Genomic DNA, 17,489 nt, shown 5'->3' on the forward strand with positions numbered 1-17,489 from the left:
AACAATCTTAAGACGATATCTCCGGGAAGATGAAAGTGGATTGATTACGTTACGGGTCCTTAAGACGAAGACGGAAAGATGCGATTGGAGACTTAAAGGCAACAGGGTTAATAATAATTACCTTTTGGGGCTACGATTTCCAGTGAGCCGTAAACTCTTACTAGTTTTGCTCAAGGTGAAAGGTACACTATAATTTCATTTTTGTCATGCCTCTGGACTATAGTTTTTGGGTTTGCAAACTCATAGTTTCATCAATACGTGGGAGAATTGTCAAGGAAGACAATTTTGGCATTGTGATTATGGTTCAACTAATAATCCAATGGTATTCGGGTCTCTCTTCGTTTGTGCATAACGCAGTTAGACAACAGTTGGAGACTGGGCTTCATTTTATCTTGGAGGCGGCTTCGCTGAAACCCGGTGCACACCTAATTCTCTCGAATTGGTGGGGGCAAATATCGTCTTAAGGATAGCGACATAGTAACGTGACTTGAAGCATCTCTGTTTATCCACTTTCATCGGCTACGACGAATTTTGAATACAACAGATGCTCAGGCTTTAGGGCAGGGAAGGAGCCAGGATTTTATCCTAACAGTGGCAAAATATATGCTAAAAAAATTAAAAAGATGCATTGCAATATGTGTTCAACACTTTGTTCAATACTTCTCTTTTCTTAAAGAACGAGTCAATTATTTTCTTGACCATGATTACCTATCACATGAGTTTACACAAATCAATAAATTGCTATATTTCTTTTATATAGTGCAAATACCATCTATTTCTCAATACAACCCCAATAAGGAATTCAAGACATTCAATAATTTCTCGAACTTCAATTGAATATTGAAAAAGACTAACATTTTTCCAAAGGAATTTGAGAAATTCACGCAAAACGCCCAAAGATAAATAATGTTTAATTTTTCGAAATTCCACTGCTAGCATTGGAAATTTGAAAATTTGGGAGTCCACTAAATGAGAAATCCGCTACTGCCAAGTCGTGCACAGTGCTGATTGTTTTGGTTAACTTGTTTAATTTTTTAGGTTAAAGAGTGAAGTTTTTTTTTCTTAATTAGACCTCATCCTTTATATTATTTTACTTTGGCCAATTGAATTTAGTTTTGGAATACTATTTTGGGTCTCTTTTTTGAAAAAAAAATAGAGGTTTTTAGGACTAGTATAGAGCAAAAAAATAAGGGAAAAAAAAATCTAGCGGTGGCGAAATCCATATAAGTTGGGGAAAGTTATTTTTTTTTTACATATAATAATTGCATTTTTTACAATTCTTGCCGTGGCGACCGCTCTTACTAGACCGCTCCTGGCTCCATCATTGCTTAAGGGGTGCTTCTCAAAATCTGGGGTGGATTTCCCACCGGATGAGTACTCAGCAATAAGTAGGGGGTCGTGGTTGATGTGTCCGTGCTAATTCTCCTGAAGATTTGAATTGCGCAGTCGGATCCATGTAGTAGCTTAGTTGTAAGGCTGATCTTCCGTTACCAAAAAAACTGCAAACAATCCTATTAATTACATCTTCGTTATTCTCCTTCTTATCATATTAGTACTATAAAGCATCGATCACGTGTTTATTCTTCAAGAAAGGGCCATTTTTAAGCATCAATTAAATTGTCGGTTTTAGAAAGTACGGTAAAAAAGTTGCAAATCATGACCATATTATTCCGTGCTGTATTAACTGTACGTAGTGACGATATACTAATTCTCACATCTGAATTAAAGTAAATAGTTGTAGTATTAAGATACTAAAGCTCAATTATTGTCACCACCTGCGGTACGTGGTGGACCTGGTGGTCCAGCTTATTTGGTGGGGTTAGAGGTCACGGGTTGAAGACATACTATTGTTGCCCCCTTGATCAACCTGAGGCGGTGGCCTCACGTTTGGGTCTTTGAACCCCTTTGAGTCCACCCTGCATTTGTCTTAATTGGGCCCCAGGCATGGGGCAATGCGCACCATGCACCTTTGAGTTCTCGTTGCGGGTTTGGAGGACAACTCCCCACGCTTGGACGCACACTCTTTTGATTAGCAAAATAAATGATACAATTATTGTCGTATTGGTTATGTGATTAAGATCCTTTAATTAGCGCTTTGTAGAAGTTATTGCGCGCAGGGGACAAACTTACAGTAGATGTTAAACGTAGATTGTTCAAAACGGGAAGGTACAGAGCACACTACCTTCAATAGAGGAATTCTCCAAGCAAGTTCGTTTAGTACATACCATGACATGATACGAATATGATCATGTATTAAAGGTTGATATTATGAATTTATGAGCAAATGTCATGAGCCATGTCACAGAAGCGGAGGTGCTGATGACCGAACTCGGCGTGGTGCTCCAGAACCAATGAAATCAAGTTGTAAGAGTAGAAGGTGACCATTGCTCCGACCACTAGGCACATGACTCCGGAGGCCCAGCTAAGGGATGCAAATGCTTATGGGAGGCTTAACAGCGCTGGAGCTACAATTGATGTTGTCAAGTGGTACCCACTATGTATCCATGACCCTTTAGTGTTCACATTCATTCATTTAATCAGATTATAAGTTCGTGTCAAGCAAATTTTACATAAATTCGGACATCTGAGTAATATAAAAATTGTGATACAAAATTTTTCACTTTTGAGGTTCTAGGATAATGTCAGTTTGGGTATGGTCCCCGGCCAGTATGATGATTTCATTTGTGATCCAAGAAGTCATTGATGATCACATGCATGATGAGGCATTGAATTCATTGTCTTGCTATAGTGCGCGCACTAATAAAATCTTGCCAGCCATTTAGCTAGTGGTCCACATCGGATTCGGGGACCATGTAGTGAGCAAAATCACTACAGGGTTGCAGCAAGCAATATCAGCCGTCTGAAAAAGTTTTCACTGGTTTGTTTTAAATTCGAATCGTTGATTGTTGAAATAGACGACTGAGATGTTTGCTACAACCCTATAGTGACTTTGCTCACTACAGGATCCCCGGGTCTGTACACACACCACTTCTCAATAATGTGGCCAAACTTTTTACATAGGATCCTTGGTGAGCACGAGCCATAAAGCCAGGCAAAGCTAGAGCTTAATTAGGTACATTTTGCAACTTTATATGAAAAACACTAAGTTTTTTTTTTTTTTCTCGACAAAACGAAACTTTTATAAGAACCTCGAAAAAGGTTACATCGAGGGGCTCGAACATGGAGAACACACATGCTTGAGCAAAACAAGAATAAAAAGGACCAAAAATAAAAAGCCCTCCAACAGAAAATTGGATGGCAAAGCACCTTATCACCCAAACCAACTTACAGTTTCAACACCCTAACTCCATCCAGAAAAATCCTAAAATCCTCCACCGAATACACCTTTATGTCGAATTTTGCCTTTACCCACATTGCAACTCTAGTTTTAATCAAATCAACCACTTCCCCAGAACTTGTTGTAGCATTATTGAAAACATACGAATTTCTAACCAGCCACAATGACCACAAAGTTGCATAAAAATTGGCTTCCCACAGGTGTTTATCCAAATTTCTGAAACTACTATCATCCCACAAAATAAATAGATCTTCAACAGATACAGGGCATACCCACTTTACATGCCACCAACCCAGAATCCTCGACCAAACGTCCCAAGAAAAATGGCAATGCAAGAATAAATGATAAGGTGATTCCAAGTACAGCGAGCAAAATGGGCATAGCACAGATTGCCCCTCCGGTAGCAGATTTCGACCTAATAATACGGTTCTAGTAGCCACCTTGGATTGGATAGCCATCCAAGCGAAAATTTCCACCTTTGGGGGGCATACATTCTTCCAAATGGCTTCCGTCACCGGACTCCTAGTATGACCACCGTTCTCCCATTGATTATACACAGATTTTACTGAGAATCGATTATCCGATGACCATTTCCAAAGCACTGAATCTGGCCTAGCCAAATCTAGTATTACAAGTTGCAATCTCCGTTTTAGATCCTCCACTTGAATGTTTTCCCAATCACGTAAACTTCTGGTAAATGTCAGATTCCAGCAACCTTCATTGGCTCCACCCCGCATCACATTAATCACGGCATCTTTTTGGGAAGAAATTAAGTATAGCCGTGGGTACTCCTCTCTAAGAGTTGTATCCCCTAACCATACATGATTCCAAAAAGAAATCTCCATGCCCGAATGGACCTGTAATCTGAAACCCTCTTGGATGATATTACCGATATAAGAAGAAATATCCCCATGAAAAACACTAAGTTCGTTTTGGGATAGGGTCCCCAAGTCAACCAAAATTCTAGCCCGAATTCTGGACTATGTGCTATTCACAAAATTTTTAGCATATGTTGTGACTCGAACCCATAGAAAATCGACTTACATAGCAATATTGGTACCACAAAACCCGTTATAATGATGCTATTTGTTACGCAAATCAATTATTATACCCATATGTTCATGTAAAAGTACAGAAATACTTACTTTCCTTATTATTTTACACTTTTGTTTAGTTTTTCTGCAAGCTCAAAATTAACCAACACCAACACAAAAAATATGTGATATATATTCATGGATCCGCCACTGGGTATGCATTTCTTGTGAATTCAAGAATGATGTAATTAATTAACATATGCATGTAACAAACTTTTATAGAATTAAATAGACACATACAGTGAAAATACAAAATATAAAGCGTGTGTCAGTAGAATAATATTCATGAAGAACTACCACTACTCGTGAGAGAGTTTATCTGTTTCTTCATTGTTGTCATTTTATCATGAAAACCATAGTTTTCACATTTCCTTTTCAGACCATTCGTACGTATAAAATTTTGCATCTGGTGCGAATTTATAAAGGTGAACTCGCGAAAAGTAAAAGGTCTCCACGATTGAGTCTCATGCATGAACCTTATCTAGACACCATTAATGATTGAAATATTGATTACATCATTCTTTAAATTTTTCAAGTCTTTGTTCTTTGGAAACAAAAAAATTTCTCGAAGAATTTCATTAAATAGATAACGAAGTTATATTGAAATGTACTTGGATAAAGATCTCGATTAGTTTTGTGTATATTTTCTAAATTTCTTTGTACCAATCTAAAGATCTCGATTAATATCTTACATTACTACATAAAATTTTGAGAATTTAGAGCAAAAGTGTTGCTATTTTATATGCAATTTTTTCATGTACCCATGTACTAATGTATTTTTGGCGGTTCTTGATGTACCCTTATCAAGGTTCTTATAAAATATCTTTTTGCCGATTAAAAAAACTTTATTTTTGGCTGAGAATTTAAAAAGATAAAAAAAAGTCTCATTTAATCCGACCATCAAAAATTCATTAACAAAGGTGTACGGAGGAATTTAGGTACAGAGGATTTGAACTCTTCTTTTTCCCCCCCATCCAAAAGAACCCCAAAAAGTAACACCGTGTGTGGTATAAGTCATATATACGAGATAAGCACATGCATTCTTTGATGGATGAGAGAGAGAGAGAGAGAGAGAGAGAGAGAGAGAGAGAGAGAGAGAGAGAGAGAGAGAGAGAGTTTGTGTGAGTGGTGGAGGAGGCTATAGGTCAATTTCGGCGCAATTGGGGAATCAAAATAAAGTAGAATTAATGCGAGGTCGGGTCCTGGCATCACACACGTACGCGGCTTCTCTAAGATTTTTGTTCCTTACCTTTCTGCAGTTTGTTTTGCGATTCCACTACTTTCTTTCTATAACCGGATGTCTGGACTAACGTACGCACATTTCGACTAATTTTGGGGGCCTAAAGTTGAGACCAGGCAAACCCTTCAGTAGGTCTAAGGTTTGAAAAATTTGGCCTTTATATAATTCGAACATGCGATCTTGTGAAAGACAGACACTTAATAGCTTTTTCATACCCGCTTAATTGGCACAATTCCACTACTTTCTTTTCTCTCTCCCCCCCCTCTCTCTCTCCCTTTCTCTCGCTTTCCAATCCAAGACAAATTAGGGAAGGATGGCAATATTTCTTGCGTACGTACTATCCTTTTAGCAGTACTCATCTTCCCCTTCCAAAATCTTGGTTATTCTCGATGATGATTTTATCTCAATCTAAAGAAACAAGTGGAATAGCAAGCTGGAGTACTGAGGAAGGGTTTGATATAAAGAAATTAATTAGGAGGGTGTGTTTGATCTAACTTATACTGTATTAGTGAGAATTTGAGTGTCTTTACTGTCGTCTGATATTTGTTTTCGTTAGATTCGTGAAACCATGATTCTTGGATTTGTCATTCATCTTGATAACGAACTGAGTAAAAAAACGAAAAGAACAAAGGAAAATTCTTAACACTGCCCCTAGGCGGTGAATAATGCATAAAAAAAATGCATCAATATCATAAACCAATCTTATCGTTAGAAGTTTTTACTAGCTAGCTATAGAAAGACAAACCATGAACATTTGGCCATGAAAGACTTGAAGTGGCAAGTCAGCATAACTTTGAAGGCAACTTTTTTTCAATGCCAATTTGATCCTATCTCAAAACAATTTCAGAGATACAATTATTTTAATGTCTCACCTTTCAGTGCCTAATCTACAAAAGGAATTGCTTGCGGGTACTTCTTTGTACGAAAGCTTACTCCACCTTACCATTTTTGGGAAATTCTAATAAAGTTACTTTATTGCATGAATCGATTTAATTAAAAATAATAATTTGGAAACTGGAAAAAAGATTAATCCAATAAAGGCCATAATTTTAGAGTGAACTCATGATTTATGCTGCATTTAATGAAAAATGAAAGATTTGATCAAGCACCTACACATATCGGATTAAGTTGATTTTTTACAGACCCATTCGGTTTTTTCAAAACAAATTATATATTGAGCAGCTCGGATCATCCATGCGAAATTCGAAGTGGGCCCCGCATGCCCGTCAGTTCACCATTGGCATGGCCACCGTCGGTGTCTTTAGCGTTAGGTCTTTATTTTACGCAGAATAATCAACAGGATTGCTGAATTGTTTTGTGCTGTCATTCTAGTCAGATTTTATGCGGGTAATCAGATCTTAGTGGCATTTCATTCTGTTTTCATTGCAATATTGTGGCTCCCTATGGGGAGGGAATATTTGTTTGGATTTTACTTTTACATTATTTTTTTGACACCCAAATGGAAAACATGTAGAAATTAAATCAAGCACAGTACTTGACAACTAACACTACTACAAAAATAGATAAAGACCTCAGTCATTTGGTGTGATCTTTTACTTTTAATCTCGTATTCAAAACCGTGGTCTATCAAGATGTAACTAAAAGTCCCTATTTGTTAACCACAGGATAAAAACCGTGATTAAAACTCATTGAAACCGTAACTAAAAACATAAAAACTGTGATTAAAAATGACAAAACCGTGACCTTTAATAGCTTAACATCTCAGTTTTATTATAAAACCGTGGTTGTTTAGAGAGTAATAATTTCAGTTTTTGAAAAAATCGAGATTAAAAAGTGACATTTTCCTAAGGAAAAAATCTCACTTTATTTATCCTGTTGGGTTTTGAATCTAAGTCTCTTGAGTTTTGCATAGAAGCTTCAACCAATTGCACCACACAGACTTTTCAATATATAATTGAAATATTTAATATATAACATATGCGTTTAACATTAAAAAATATTTCGAACATCATTTTGAACCTTTAAATATTAAAATTAAAAATTTTGATAAACATGAAAGTTGTAGCCCTTTGTGTTATTGTTCAAACCCAATTTGAATTATCTCAATTAATGGAGTTTTGAGCATAGAGTTATACTCGAAATACATTTGGCAACGAAACGCAACCTTCATAAATTTTGTCACCAAAGGTACCCATTTGGTGACAAAATATATTTTCATCGCCAAAAGTATCCCATTTTTTGACGAAATATTTTTTTGTAGAATGGTTGAGAGTAACATTTATTGAGGGGTATTGCGCGCGGAGTCGATTAAGGGGTAAGCAACTTTCAACTTTTCTGATATAAGAGCTTTCATCTCAAGTCTTAAAAAAAATGTGATGTATTCTCTAACTTACGATCTCATTTTCTAGATGATTGAGATTAAAGGTTCTTTTTATCTCAGTTTTTCCGAAATAAGATATATTCTTTCATATACAATCTCAGTTTTTCAAAAACGAGATCTATTCTTTAAGTTACAATTTCACTTTTAGATTATTGAGATTAAAAAGTCTTTTCCTCTCAGTTTTTTTTGAAACGAGATATATTCTTTCATATATAATCTCAATTTTTTTAGAATGAGATCTATTCTTCAAGTTACAATATCACTTTTTAGATTACTAAAATTAAAAAATCTTTTCATCTCAGTTTTTTCTTATAACTGAGATTAAAACTATAGTCCATAATATTTTATTACGCTTTTACAAAAAGTGAGATCTTTTTAATTTTTGGACCGTGATCTTTATACCATTTTGTAGTAGTGTAATAAGTCACATAATGTGCAACGCTCGCAGCCTTGTAGGAGCGCGATAATGATCGAAAGCGTCTTTCTAAAACATTCCGAACTACTAAAATTTGTGAGAGCACAGAGCGGAAAATAACAGCGCGCGCGAGATTGAGCATTGTAAACTTTATTTACGGCTCCGCACAATCTTAGCCTTCCAAAACACTTTTGGACTGCCGAGATTGAGCACTATAAACTTTATTTACGGCTCTTCCGTAAATAAATTTTTTTATATTTTTTTTTATCACATTTTTCTTCTGAGGTTTTTTCTCTCCGTCGTCATTCCTTCAGCTTTCGGGGTTCAAAGAGTTGTACGGTACGCGAATCTCCCCACCGGGACAGAATAAAGGCTACCCTATTGGATAAGGTTAAGGTATACCCCCAAGGCCCATATATTTTTGTGCATCTCAACAAAACGTACAGTGGGAGGAAACATAATTACTCGGCACATAAATCTCCGTTACGTGGTACTTCAGGAGCCTTTACTAATATACTTACATTTACGTGGAGCAAGAACTATAAGTTGATGTATTCCATGTGAATGTGTGATGGTAAAGGTCCAAAAGCACCGCACGTGCTTCAATTGGAGGAATGAATAATCACTCATGTAGAAAGACATGATATTAAATTCCTTTGCCCCACATGAGAATAAAGATTAGGGTATATAAAAGTACTATCACATGCATTATGGACAATCAATAAGATATTTAACGAAGGACTAGAAAGACTAAGAGCCCGTTTCCGAAAACAAATAAGAACATATTTTTTGTCCAATAATAAGGGTTGTTCTAAAAAAATAAGAAGGTGGTACTTATTTTTTCAGAATTTACATAGGTATCAATGGGCGCCATGGAGGAAAATCGTACCGATCGCCGAGCCGTGCCGGCTCTGGCCACCAGAGGGCCGATCCGAGCCGTCCAAAAATTCTAAAAAAAAAAATCGAGGGGGCCTACGTGAGAATCAACAACATCCGAGGTGTGTAGGGTGCTTGATCCGAGCACCCCTTTTCCATGTAGGGTGCTTAATCATATATACACGGAAAAGGGTTGCTCGGATCAAGCACCCTACACACCTCGGATGCCGTTGATTCCCGTGCAAGCCCCTTTGTTTTTTTTTTTTAGAATTTTAGGACAGCTCGGATCGGCAGTCCGGTGGCCGGAGACTGTCCGGCGCGGCCACTGGTACGATTTCCCTCCGTCGGCGCCCATTATCACAGCAACAGTCTTATTTTTTGTATAAGGCAACTTCATGCTCAAAAATCATATGTTTACGCAAATAATTTTCCTACCACTATGGATCTTGTTTGATAGATCTCATTGAGATCTTTAATACGGTGCAAAAAAATTTGAATTTTTTTTTATTTACATTATTTTTGAGTTTGAAAACGTGAAAGAAACTTTTTATTTGGGTTTTGTGGAATGACCCTTCTTATTTTTTAATGAAAAGTGGCAAAATAAGTACTTAAAGAAGGTTTCCGGAACGGAGCCTAAAGGCCTGTTTGGAACTTAGAGAAAAGGAAAGTGAGGAGGAAAGTAGGGAGAAAAATTCTTCCTTGTTTTGTTATTTTCCTTTTTGTTTCCTCTCAAGCCAAACAAGGAAAAATCATTTTCCTTTCTTTTTCATAGGTTCCAAACAAAACCTAAAATATAATAGCTGAATTAGTTCGAGATATAGGTGTTCAGGGGTGGAGTTAGGATTTCGGTTTTTGGGCGTGGGGGTGTCAAATTTTGAAAGTTCAAGCATGAGAAAGATATTTGACCGTGAAACTATAACTTTAAGACAAAAATCAGAATAGTTAAGTTTAGTAGTCAGTATCAATATTTTAGGGTGCAAAAAATTTTAAAAATCTTCATTTATCATTTAATTTTCCTAATTAAGTAGAACTTTTTCGTAATGAACATAGTGTGATGAGTTATGAGTATCCCGTTGCATTCGAGAGTTGTGGAACGGCTTATATGCCGGGTGCAAGGGGGATCCGGGCCCTGCACAACTTCAAATATACTCTTGTCGATTATACGCATGTATCAATATATACTTATAAAATATTTTATTACTATTAATATATGAAGATACAAGTGATTTGGACGCCTTTTTTCTTCACACAAATTCTGCGTCCGCCACGACTTATGCCCAACGTCTTATTGCATTAAGCCTGCGTGGGGAAACCTATGTCAAGTTTGAGAATATAGAACCACCCCCCATAGGAATCACACGTTTTGCGTGTTAAAGATCCTCCAATGTCCAACTTGTTACTAGGTACATGAGAGAGAGAGAGAGAGAGAGAGAGAGAGAGAGAGAGAGAGAGAGTCTTTTTCAAAAAATGATACACCAAGGCTAATACGTACGATCCTGGAATATATTTTATTGGATTACTTTTCAATCTTCAATCTACTTAAGCATTTCAACTCCCAACTCACCCACCACCTTCCTAGTAAACAAAAACTCTATATATAGCTTGCATCCCAACTCAATTTTCTCACAGCAAAAATCTAAACTCCCGATCGATACAGCCTCTTGATCACAAACACATTCTCATTCTCGATCTCTCCCCTCATTCTTCTCTCTCACTATACATATATATCTAGCATTCATGGGCACGACCACGGTGGCGGATTTGGTGGCTCAAAGCAGGCCCCTGGTGATATTCAGCAAAACCAGTTGTTGCATGAGCGAGGCCATTAAGATACTCTTCTACGGTTTCGGTGCAAACCCCACGATTTATGAGCTCGACGAGCTTCAAAACGGGCAGCAACTGGAGAGGGAACTCGTGGCATCGGGGCGTCGGCCGAGCGTGCCGGCGGTGTTCATAGGTGGCAGACTGGTTGGTGGTTCGAATGAGGTCATGAGCCTCCAGGTCAAGGGGGAGCTTAAGAAAATGCTCTTGAAGCATGGAGTTATACGCCTCTAGAAACCAAATACGTACTCCTCCTAGTACGTACAAGGAAAATAATTAACAAGTCCCAAGTAGATGCATGTCCAATTAATAATTAATGCCAAAATTATTAATGTCCAATTAATAATTAACAAAATTATATATATATATATATATATATATATATATATATATATATATAGGCTCGTGTAATAATACTATAATGTGTCTCTTTTTATGATCAGATCGAGAGGTTTACTTATTAATTGGAACTTGTGTTCTCTACGCCCTAAGATGCATTTTCTTTTTCTTTTGTTGTACTAAACACTATCGGACTTCAGAAGTACTACCGTCTCCACCATTGTCACTCTTTCTATTTTTATTTCTCAAAGCACGATTATGTAGCCCCAAATCCTTAGTCCGGTTGGTTGGAAGGTTTTCGATCTCTCTACACAATGATTGCGAGAAAATAATTTTTTTATGAATTTCCTAATTCTAGCGTGGTATCATATGGTCTGTCTTTGATCGGATAGAGAAGGAGATTAATTGTGGTACGTATAAGCTAAGAACAAAGACAAAGTTTCTAATTATGACACACCAATACTTAGGAATGAGATCTTGTTTTTGAGGACCCAAATGTTGAATCCATGCATGCATATATCCTACAAATGCGTTCGTTACAATTCCTCATGTGTTATTCAACAAAGTAAAAAATAACTTCGTCTATCTGATAGGTAGGTTTAAAATATTACGGTATATATCACCCTCGCAAAGAATTGGTAGGTTTTACATTTTTTCGTTCGGTTAAATATTGGAAGTGCAGGTACTCCATCACCCCCTTAGGGAGTATTGTGATATCACATCATACCACTATCTGTAGAGAATTTTAGTGCATTTACATCGGGATCGAAACTAAAGTCACACCACAGGTAAGAGGTTTTAGGAGTATATATTTAGCCCTATTTTTTTTTTCCCTCGACAAAAGAAACTTTTATAAATCTCAAAAGGTTACATCAAGGGGAACATCGAAAGCACACGACGCTTACGAGATCAGACAGAGAAGGAAAAAGGAAGAAACGCTAAAAATAAGCATCCAACAGAGAGTTGGACGGATCACCTAACACACTTCAAATACATATTACAATTTCACCTTTCAAACTCCATCAAGGAAACCTTTAAAATCCTCCACAGTGTGTACCTTGATATCGAACTTCACCTTAATCCACATCGCGACTCTGGTTTTGATCACCTCACCCACTTGCCCTACTCCTGTTGAAGCATTATTGAACAGGTAGTCATTCTTCGCCAACCACTAGCCCTAATTAATAAGGGGCTATAAGGACTCGAACCTAGGCATTGTCCAACCAAGTCTTGAGTTTTCTTTTTTTCTGATCGAATGAAAATTCTAGTCTTGAGTTTTCACCATTGAACCAACCTCTCGTTGATAGGTTTTACATATTTAGATGGGGAACAGATCCTCTCTAGTCTCCTTGACTGTCCAGTCGAAGGGCTTTTCGGGCCTTTTTGGAATGACTTTATTTGTCCAAATCAGTCATATTTTAGATCTCGTTGAAAATATTGACCTCACCAAAAATTACGTTGATCAGATATATACTATTAGATATGGTTTTGGATAGCACATATCTTGAAAAAAAGAAGAAGAAGTGATTACAACACCGGATCGTAACCCAACCGATGAATACTATCCGAAACCATATTTAACATCTTATCAACATAATTTTTGGCGAAGTCAATATTCTCGATGAGATCTAAATTATGAAAGAGTTGGATCAACAAAGTGGGTCCTGAAAGGGCCCGAAAACCCTTAAACTAAACAGGTCTAAGGGACTCGAGAGGATCTGATTTCATTTTTAGATGAGATCATATGGTCGTATCCCAAGGAAATGAGAAATTAATTACTACTCCACGCTAGTGTTTTTCTTTTTGGTAAATACTCTACGTAAGTTGGGTAAAAGGAAACAGTTCTCCATTTCCCATTCATCAAAATGAAATCTTGGAGCTGACATCGAAGAGGTGAGGTGGTGAAAGTACGTCAAGAAGGTGATTCTTTATCTTAAACAAAAGAACTTGATCGAGGCCGTGTTTCTACTAATTAAGGAATAACGGAAAAAATTTAGGCGTTTTTTGCGAGTCGCTTACTCTAATCAACAAGCTAGTTTTAGCATTTTACCATCTAGTTCACACTAACAAAAAGGTTGTTAGCAACAACTTCTTTTTCAATAATTTTTTCACTTATATACCCAACAACTTAGTGACTAATGGAAACAATTTGATATTTGATATTTGTCACTAACTTATTCACTACCGGAAATAATTATGACAATTTTTCAACAACAAAAAGAAATTCTCCAAATTTTTCCTTAATGGAAACACCCCCTCATAGGAATTTTTTATGAGTGTAATTAATGTTATTCACTCACCCCAAGAAAATGGTGAACATTACCCATTTTGAGTAGGGCCCATACCAAGTCTCACTTCGATGATCAGATTTGCTCGTTTTTATGGAGCATGATTTTCAACCAATCTTGCAAAAAAAAAAAACCTCAATTGTGTAGAGGTAAGTAATTGATCGAGGTAAGTAATTGATCGTTTACACTTGTGTTGGTTTAGATTTTTAAATTTAAACGTTAAACTAAGAATTGAATGCTTGGATCAAACACTTGCCGAAATTCAATTGAATTATTTTTGGTAACTACAAAACCAACGAATCTGATCATTGAAGTAAGGTTCGATACTGTGAGTTCCACGCAAATCAGGCAATGATGTTCCCCCGGTTTTGGTTGGGTGAACAAAATTGCTTTTTCACCGGAATTGGCTAGAAAAGTAGGCTATTAAGATCCCAGAATTAAATCGGAGTAACTGACCATTTTGATGCCCCTTTCGCAAAGAATAATCACATGCTAATAAGATGGTGAAGAACATTTGACAGGATTGCTCACAGTGTTTTGTTCTTTAATCCATTGAATTTATTCGGAGAATTATGTCTTATTAGTGGCGATTTATTCCAATTAGTGCAACGCAAAGAAAGGGAAAATATGTGCAGATATGGTAGCTTCTCCTTTTCATCCTCCTACATCTTGCATGTATTGGATAGGAGTAACTAGCTAGTAACTGTAGTTTACCTTACTTCTTTTACCATGATCTTGGCAATCGACGGCTAGATCTTAACCAAGCAATGGACAGTTTAGATTTAAATGCGCTTCTATAACGGCCGGATGCAACTGCTCAGCACCCGCTTGGCAGGGGGTGCCTGGCAGCATCCTGGGTCCGCTTGTAAAGGTACTTTTGGTTTTCTTGCACGTTGTAGGATCCTAGAACAGAGGTTGATTTCGTGGTTAAGAGTTTCTTTAAAGAGCCTTCCATTACCAAAAAGATTTGAAAATCCAAACGTACGCAACCTTAATGAGAAACATGGTAATTAGTAATTACTTAATCATGCATGCATGTTGCGGCAAAAAACAGCAGTAAGTAATATGCAGGCACCCACCCCTACGTGGTAAAGGCTACGTCAGGGTTAATGCTGTCAATTTGAGAATATAGAACCACGTACATGGTAATCACGTTTGCACATCCAATTAAGGATCAATCCTCTCATTACCAACACACACATATATGGAGTAGCAGTCCTCTTCCTATCCACACCCTTTTACCATCCGCACCTCCCCTTTCCCGATTGAATTTTGATGATCCGAGCTGATCAATATGTTCAGAACGTGATTTTAAGGATACCCGCGAGAAATCGGGAAAAAAAATGACCGGAAAGGGAATTTTTGTGCTGATTTCTCAAATGTACCTTTAAAATCACGTTCTGATAACATTAAGCGGCTCGAATCATCACAATTTGATTGAAAAAGAGAAGGTGCGGACCGTAGCAAAATCAAGAATTCCTAACTTGAAAACGGGTGAGTGGAGTACTAGTACAGTAAACGTTGAGAGAGACATATGTACGAATTAAGATAATTTCGTACTTTGGAATATTTTTTCGGTTGCTTTTCCTTCAGTTATCTAATGAAATCAAATGAAGCATCGTTAATAACCCATCGTATTTTTCTTCCATTAGTCGACACCTCTCTATATATAACTTCCATCAGGCCTCAACTTCCTCACTGCAAAATCTCAACTCCCATCTTCACACTCTCTCTCTCTCTCTCGTATTTACCCCTTTTCAACCGACGACAATGGCGGTGATGGATTTGGTTGGTCAAAGGCCCATGGTGATCTTCAGCAAAAGCAATTGTTGCATCTGCTACTCCATTACGCAACTGTTCTACGGTTTCGGTGCAAATCCTGCGATTTATGAGCTTGACCAGCTTCAAAACGGGAAGCAACTGGAGAGGGAGCTGGTGGCATTGGGGCAGCAGCCGAGCGTACCGGCCGTGTTCATAGGGGGTAAGTTGGTTGGTGGTTCAAATGAGATCATGAGCCTCCAAGTCAGGGGTGAGCTGAAGAGCGAACTCCTCAGGGCCAGGGCTATTCATCTCTGGAATTAAAGAAAGGAGGGAAGATAAAATTAAGGATTTTGATTTTCGCGCTCCACTTTTTATTAATGACGCTCCATTTTGTTTATAAAGTTATTAGTAACTTCACGTTAAAAGTGGAGTGCAAAAATCAGTTTCCTAAATTAATTCCGAGCTTCAATGGATAATGAATAATCCCCATATATATTACAGTATTATTGCAAGTATTATATATAGTAGCTGTTTTTGCTTTTAGCAGTGATTAAAGAGAATATGGCCGTATGAGCCTTTTTGTTATGGGAGAGGTAATTTGATGAGAGTACGTGAGTTCTCTGAGATATGTTTTTTTTTTCCCTTTTCTGCCTTCTAAATAATATCCTACTTAAAGTTATTGTCGTCTCTTTTAATTGAACTATACACCATTGTTTGCATTCTGCGTATTTCACAAATTGAAAAATAATATATGAAAAAAATTAATGTTGTAATTTATAAATCATAAATTCAATGGCATCCCGGTTTGTTTTATGTTGTATTCCTCTTATTGTAATAAAAAAATAAAAACTTAACGGCGTGACGCATGTTATGAGATTATCCATCATGGGAATCATGAAACTATTGGAGAACGAAAAGCATAATGCATGAGAATTGGAGATTTGAATTGAACTCAAACTAAGGAAAATAATAATAATTAGGAATTGGATCTTCTCTGGTCCTTAATTTGGACAGTTTAATTTGGACCGAACTGTCCAAATTTGAGTAATCCATTGCTACAATTAATTGTTTGAATTTTCTCAGAGTCTCTAAGATAAAAAGAACCATCGATTGTCTCAATATATGGTCCAGATTTGAATTGTTCCATCCAGTTCAAAACTTGAAACTGCATGAGAGGATCTGAACCCGAATAATTAAGGCCTTATTCATTTCTAAATTTTACTTTGTTTTCAATCATTATATTATATTTTTCTTCAATCATTATCTTATATTTTTCTTCAATCATTATCTTATTTTTTTAATTATTAATTTTATTTCTCTCTCTATCTCTCTCCACTCATTATCCCTTTCTCTAATTATTATCTTATTTCTCTCTCCACCCACTACCAAAAACTAAAATATCCAAAGTTACAAAACGAACAAGGCCACCCATCGTCTTTTTTCCATTAGAAGACTTATCCACCACCTTAGTCATGACCTCTCTCTATATAACTTCCATCAGGCCTCAACTTCCTCACTGCAAAATCTCAACTCCCATCTTCACTCTCACTTGTAATTACCCTTCTTCAACCGACGACAATGGCGGTGATGGATTTGGCTGGTCAAAGGCCCCTGGTGATCTTCAGCAAAAGCATTTGTTGCATTTGCTACGCCATTAAGAAACTGCGTGTTCTATGGTTACGGTGCAAGTCCTGTAATTCACGAGCTAGATGAGCTTCCTAATGGGCAGTATAGGCTTTATATACCAAAGGAGGAGGAGTTGATGAGAACTTGTGTTATCTATGGTATATTCTGCTAGCTTTTGTTGCACTAAATAATACTATGATCGATGCTGTAGTATTCTATTGTCTCTTTGACATTTGACGAAGATCGGGCATCACTTCATGTGTTGGAACATATATAGTAGTATAATTCTTTGAGAAGGGTGCATAAGAGTCCCAACATTTCTTTGCATAACTATTTGAAAAGGGTGGGTGTCCCAACACTTCTCAAATATCAGTACTACGGGAATTTTTC

General features: G+C 37.0%; 2 protein-coding genes across 2 annotated transcripts; one reads left to right on the plus strand and one right to left on the minus strand.

Annotated features, from left to right (window-relative positions):
• Window positions 1-2,274: 2,274 nt before the first annotated feature.
• LOC131332368 (uncharacterized) lies at window positions 2,275-4,143 on the minus strand. The gene is made up of 2 exons (XM_058366559.1): window positions 3,290-4,143; window positions 2,275-2,422 (listed from the first exon to the last, which is right to left on the minus strand). Exons 1-2 carry the CDS (start codon window positions 4,141-4,143, stop codon window positions 2,275-2,277), a joined length of 1,002 nt encoding a protein of 333 aa, XP_058222542.1.
• An 11,245-nt stretch (window positions 4,144-15,388) lies between these two features.
• LOC131322974 (monothiol glutaredoxin-S1-like) lies at window positions 15,389-15,830 on the plus strand. Its single transcript, XM_058354588.1, has one exon. The coding sequence runs from the start codon at window positions 15,483-15,485 to the stop codon at window positions 15,792-15,794; it is 312 nt and encodes a 103-aa protein (XP_058210571.1). The 5' UTR covers window positions 15,389-15,482; the 3' UTR covers window positions 15,795-15,830.
• The last annotated feature ends 1,659 nt before the right edge of the window (window positions 15,831-17,489 follow it).

The sequence above is a fragment of the Rhododendron vialii genome, chromosome 1a, assembly GCF_030253575.1.
Source record: "Rhododendron vialii isolate Sample 1 chromosome 1a, ASM3025357v1".
NCBI lineage: Eukaryota > Viridiplantae > Streptophyta > Magnoliopsida > Ericales > Ericaceae > Rhododendron > Rhododendron vialii.

What these genes read in the sequence shown, in the direction of transcription:
- LOC131332368 (XM_058366559.1), bottom strand. Translation starts at nt 4,143, where the DNA reads ATGGAGATTTCTTTTTGGAATCATGTATGGTTAGGGGATACAACTCTT. An exon ending in GGAGTTAGGGTGTTGAAACT is followed by an intron (nt 2,423 to 3,289) that starts GTAAGTTGGTTT and finishes TGCATCCCTTAG; the next exon opens with CTGGGCCTCCGGAGTCATGT.
- LOC131322974 (XM_058354588.1), top strand. Translation starts at nt 15,483, where the DNA reads ATGGCGGTGATGGATTTGGTTGGTCAAAGGCCCATGGTGATCTTCAGC.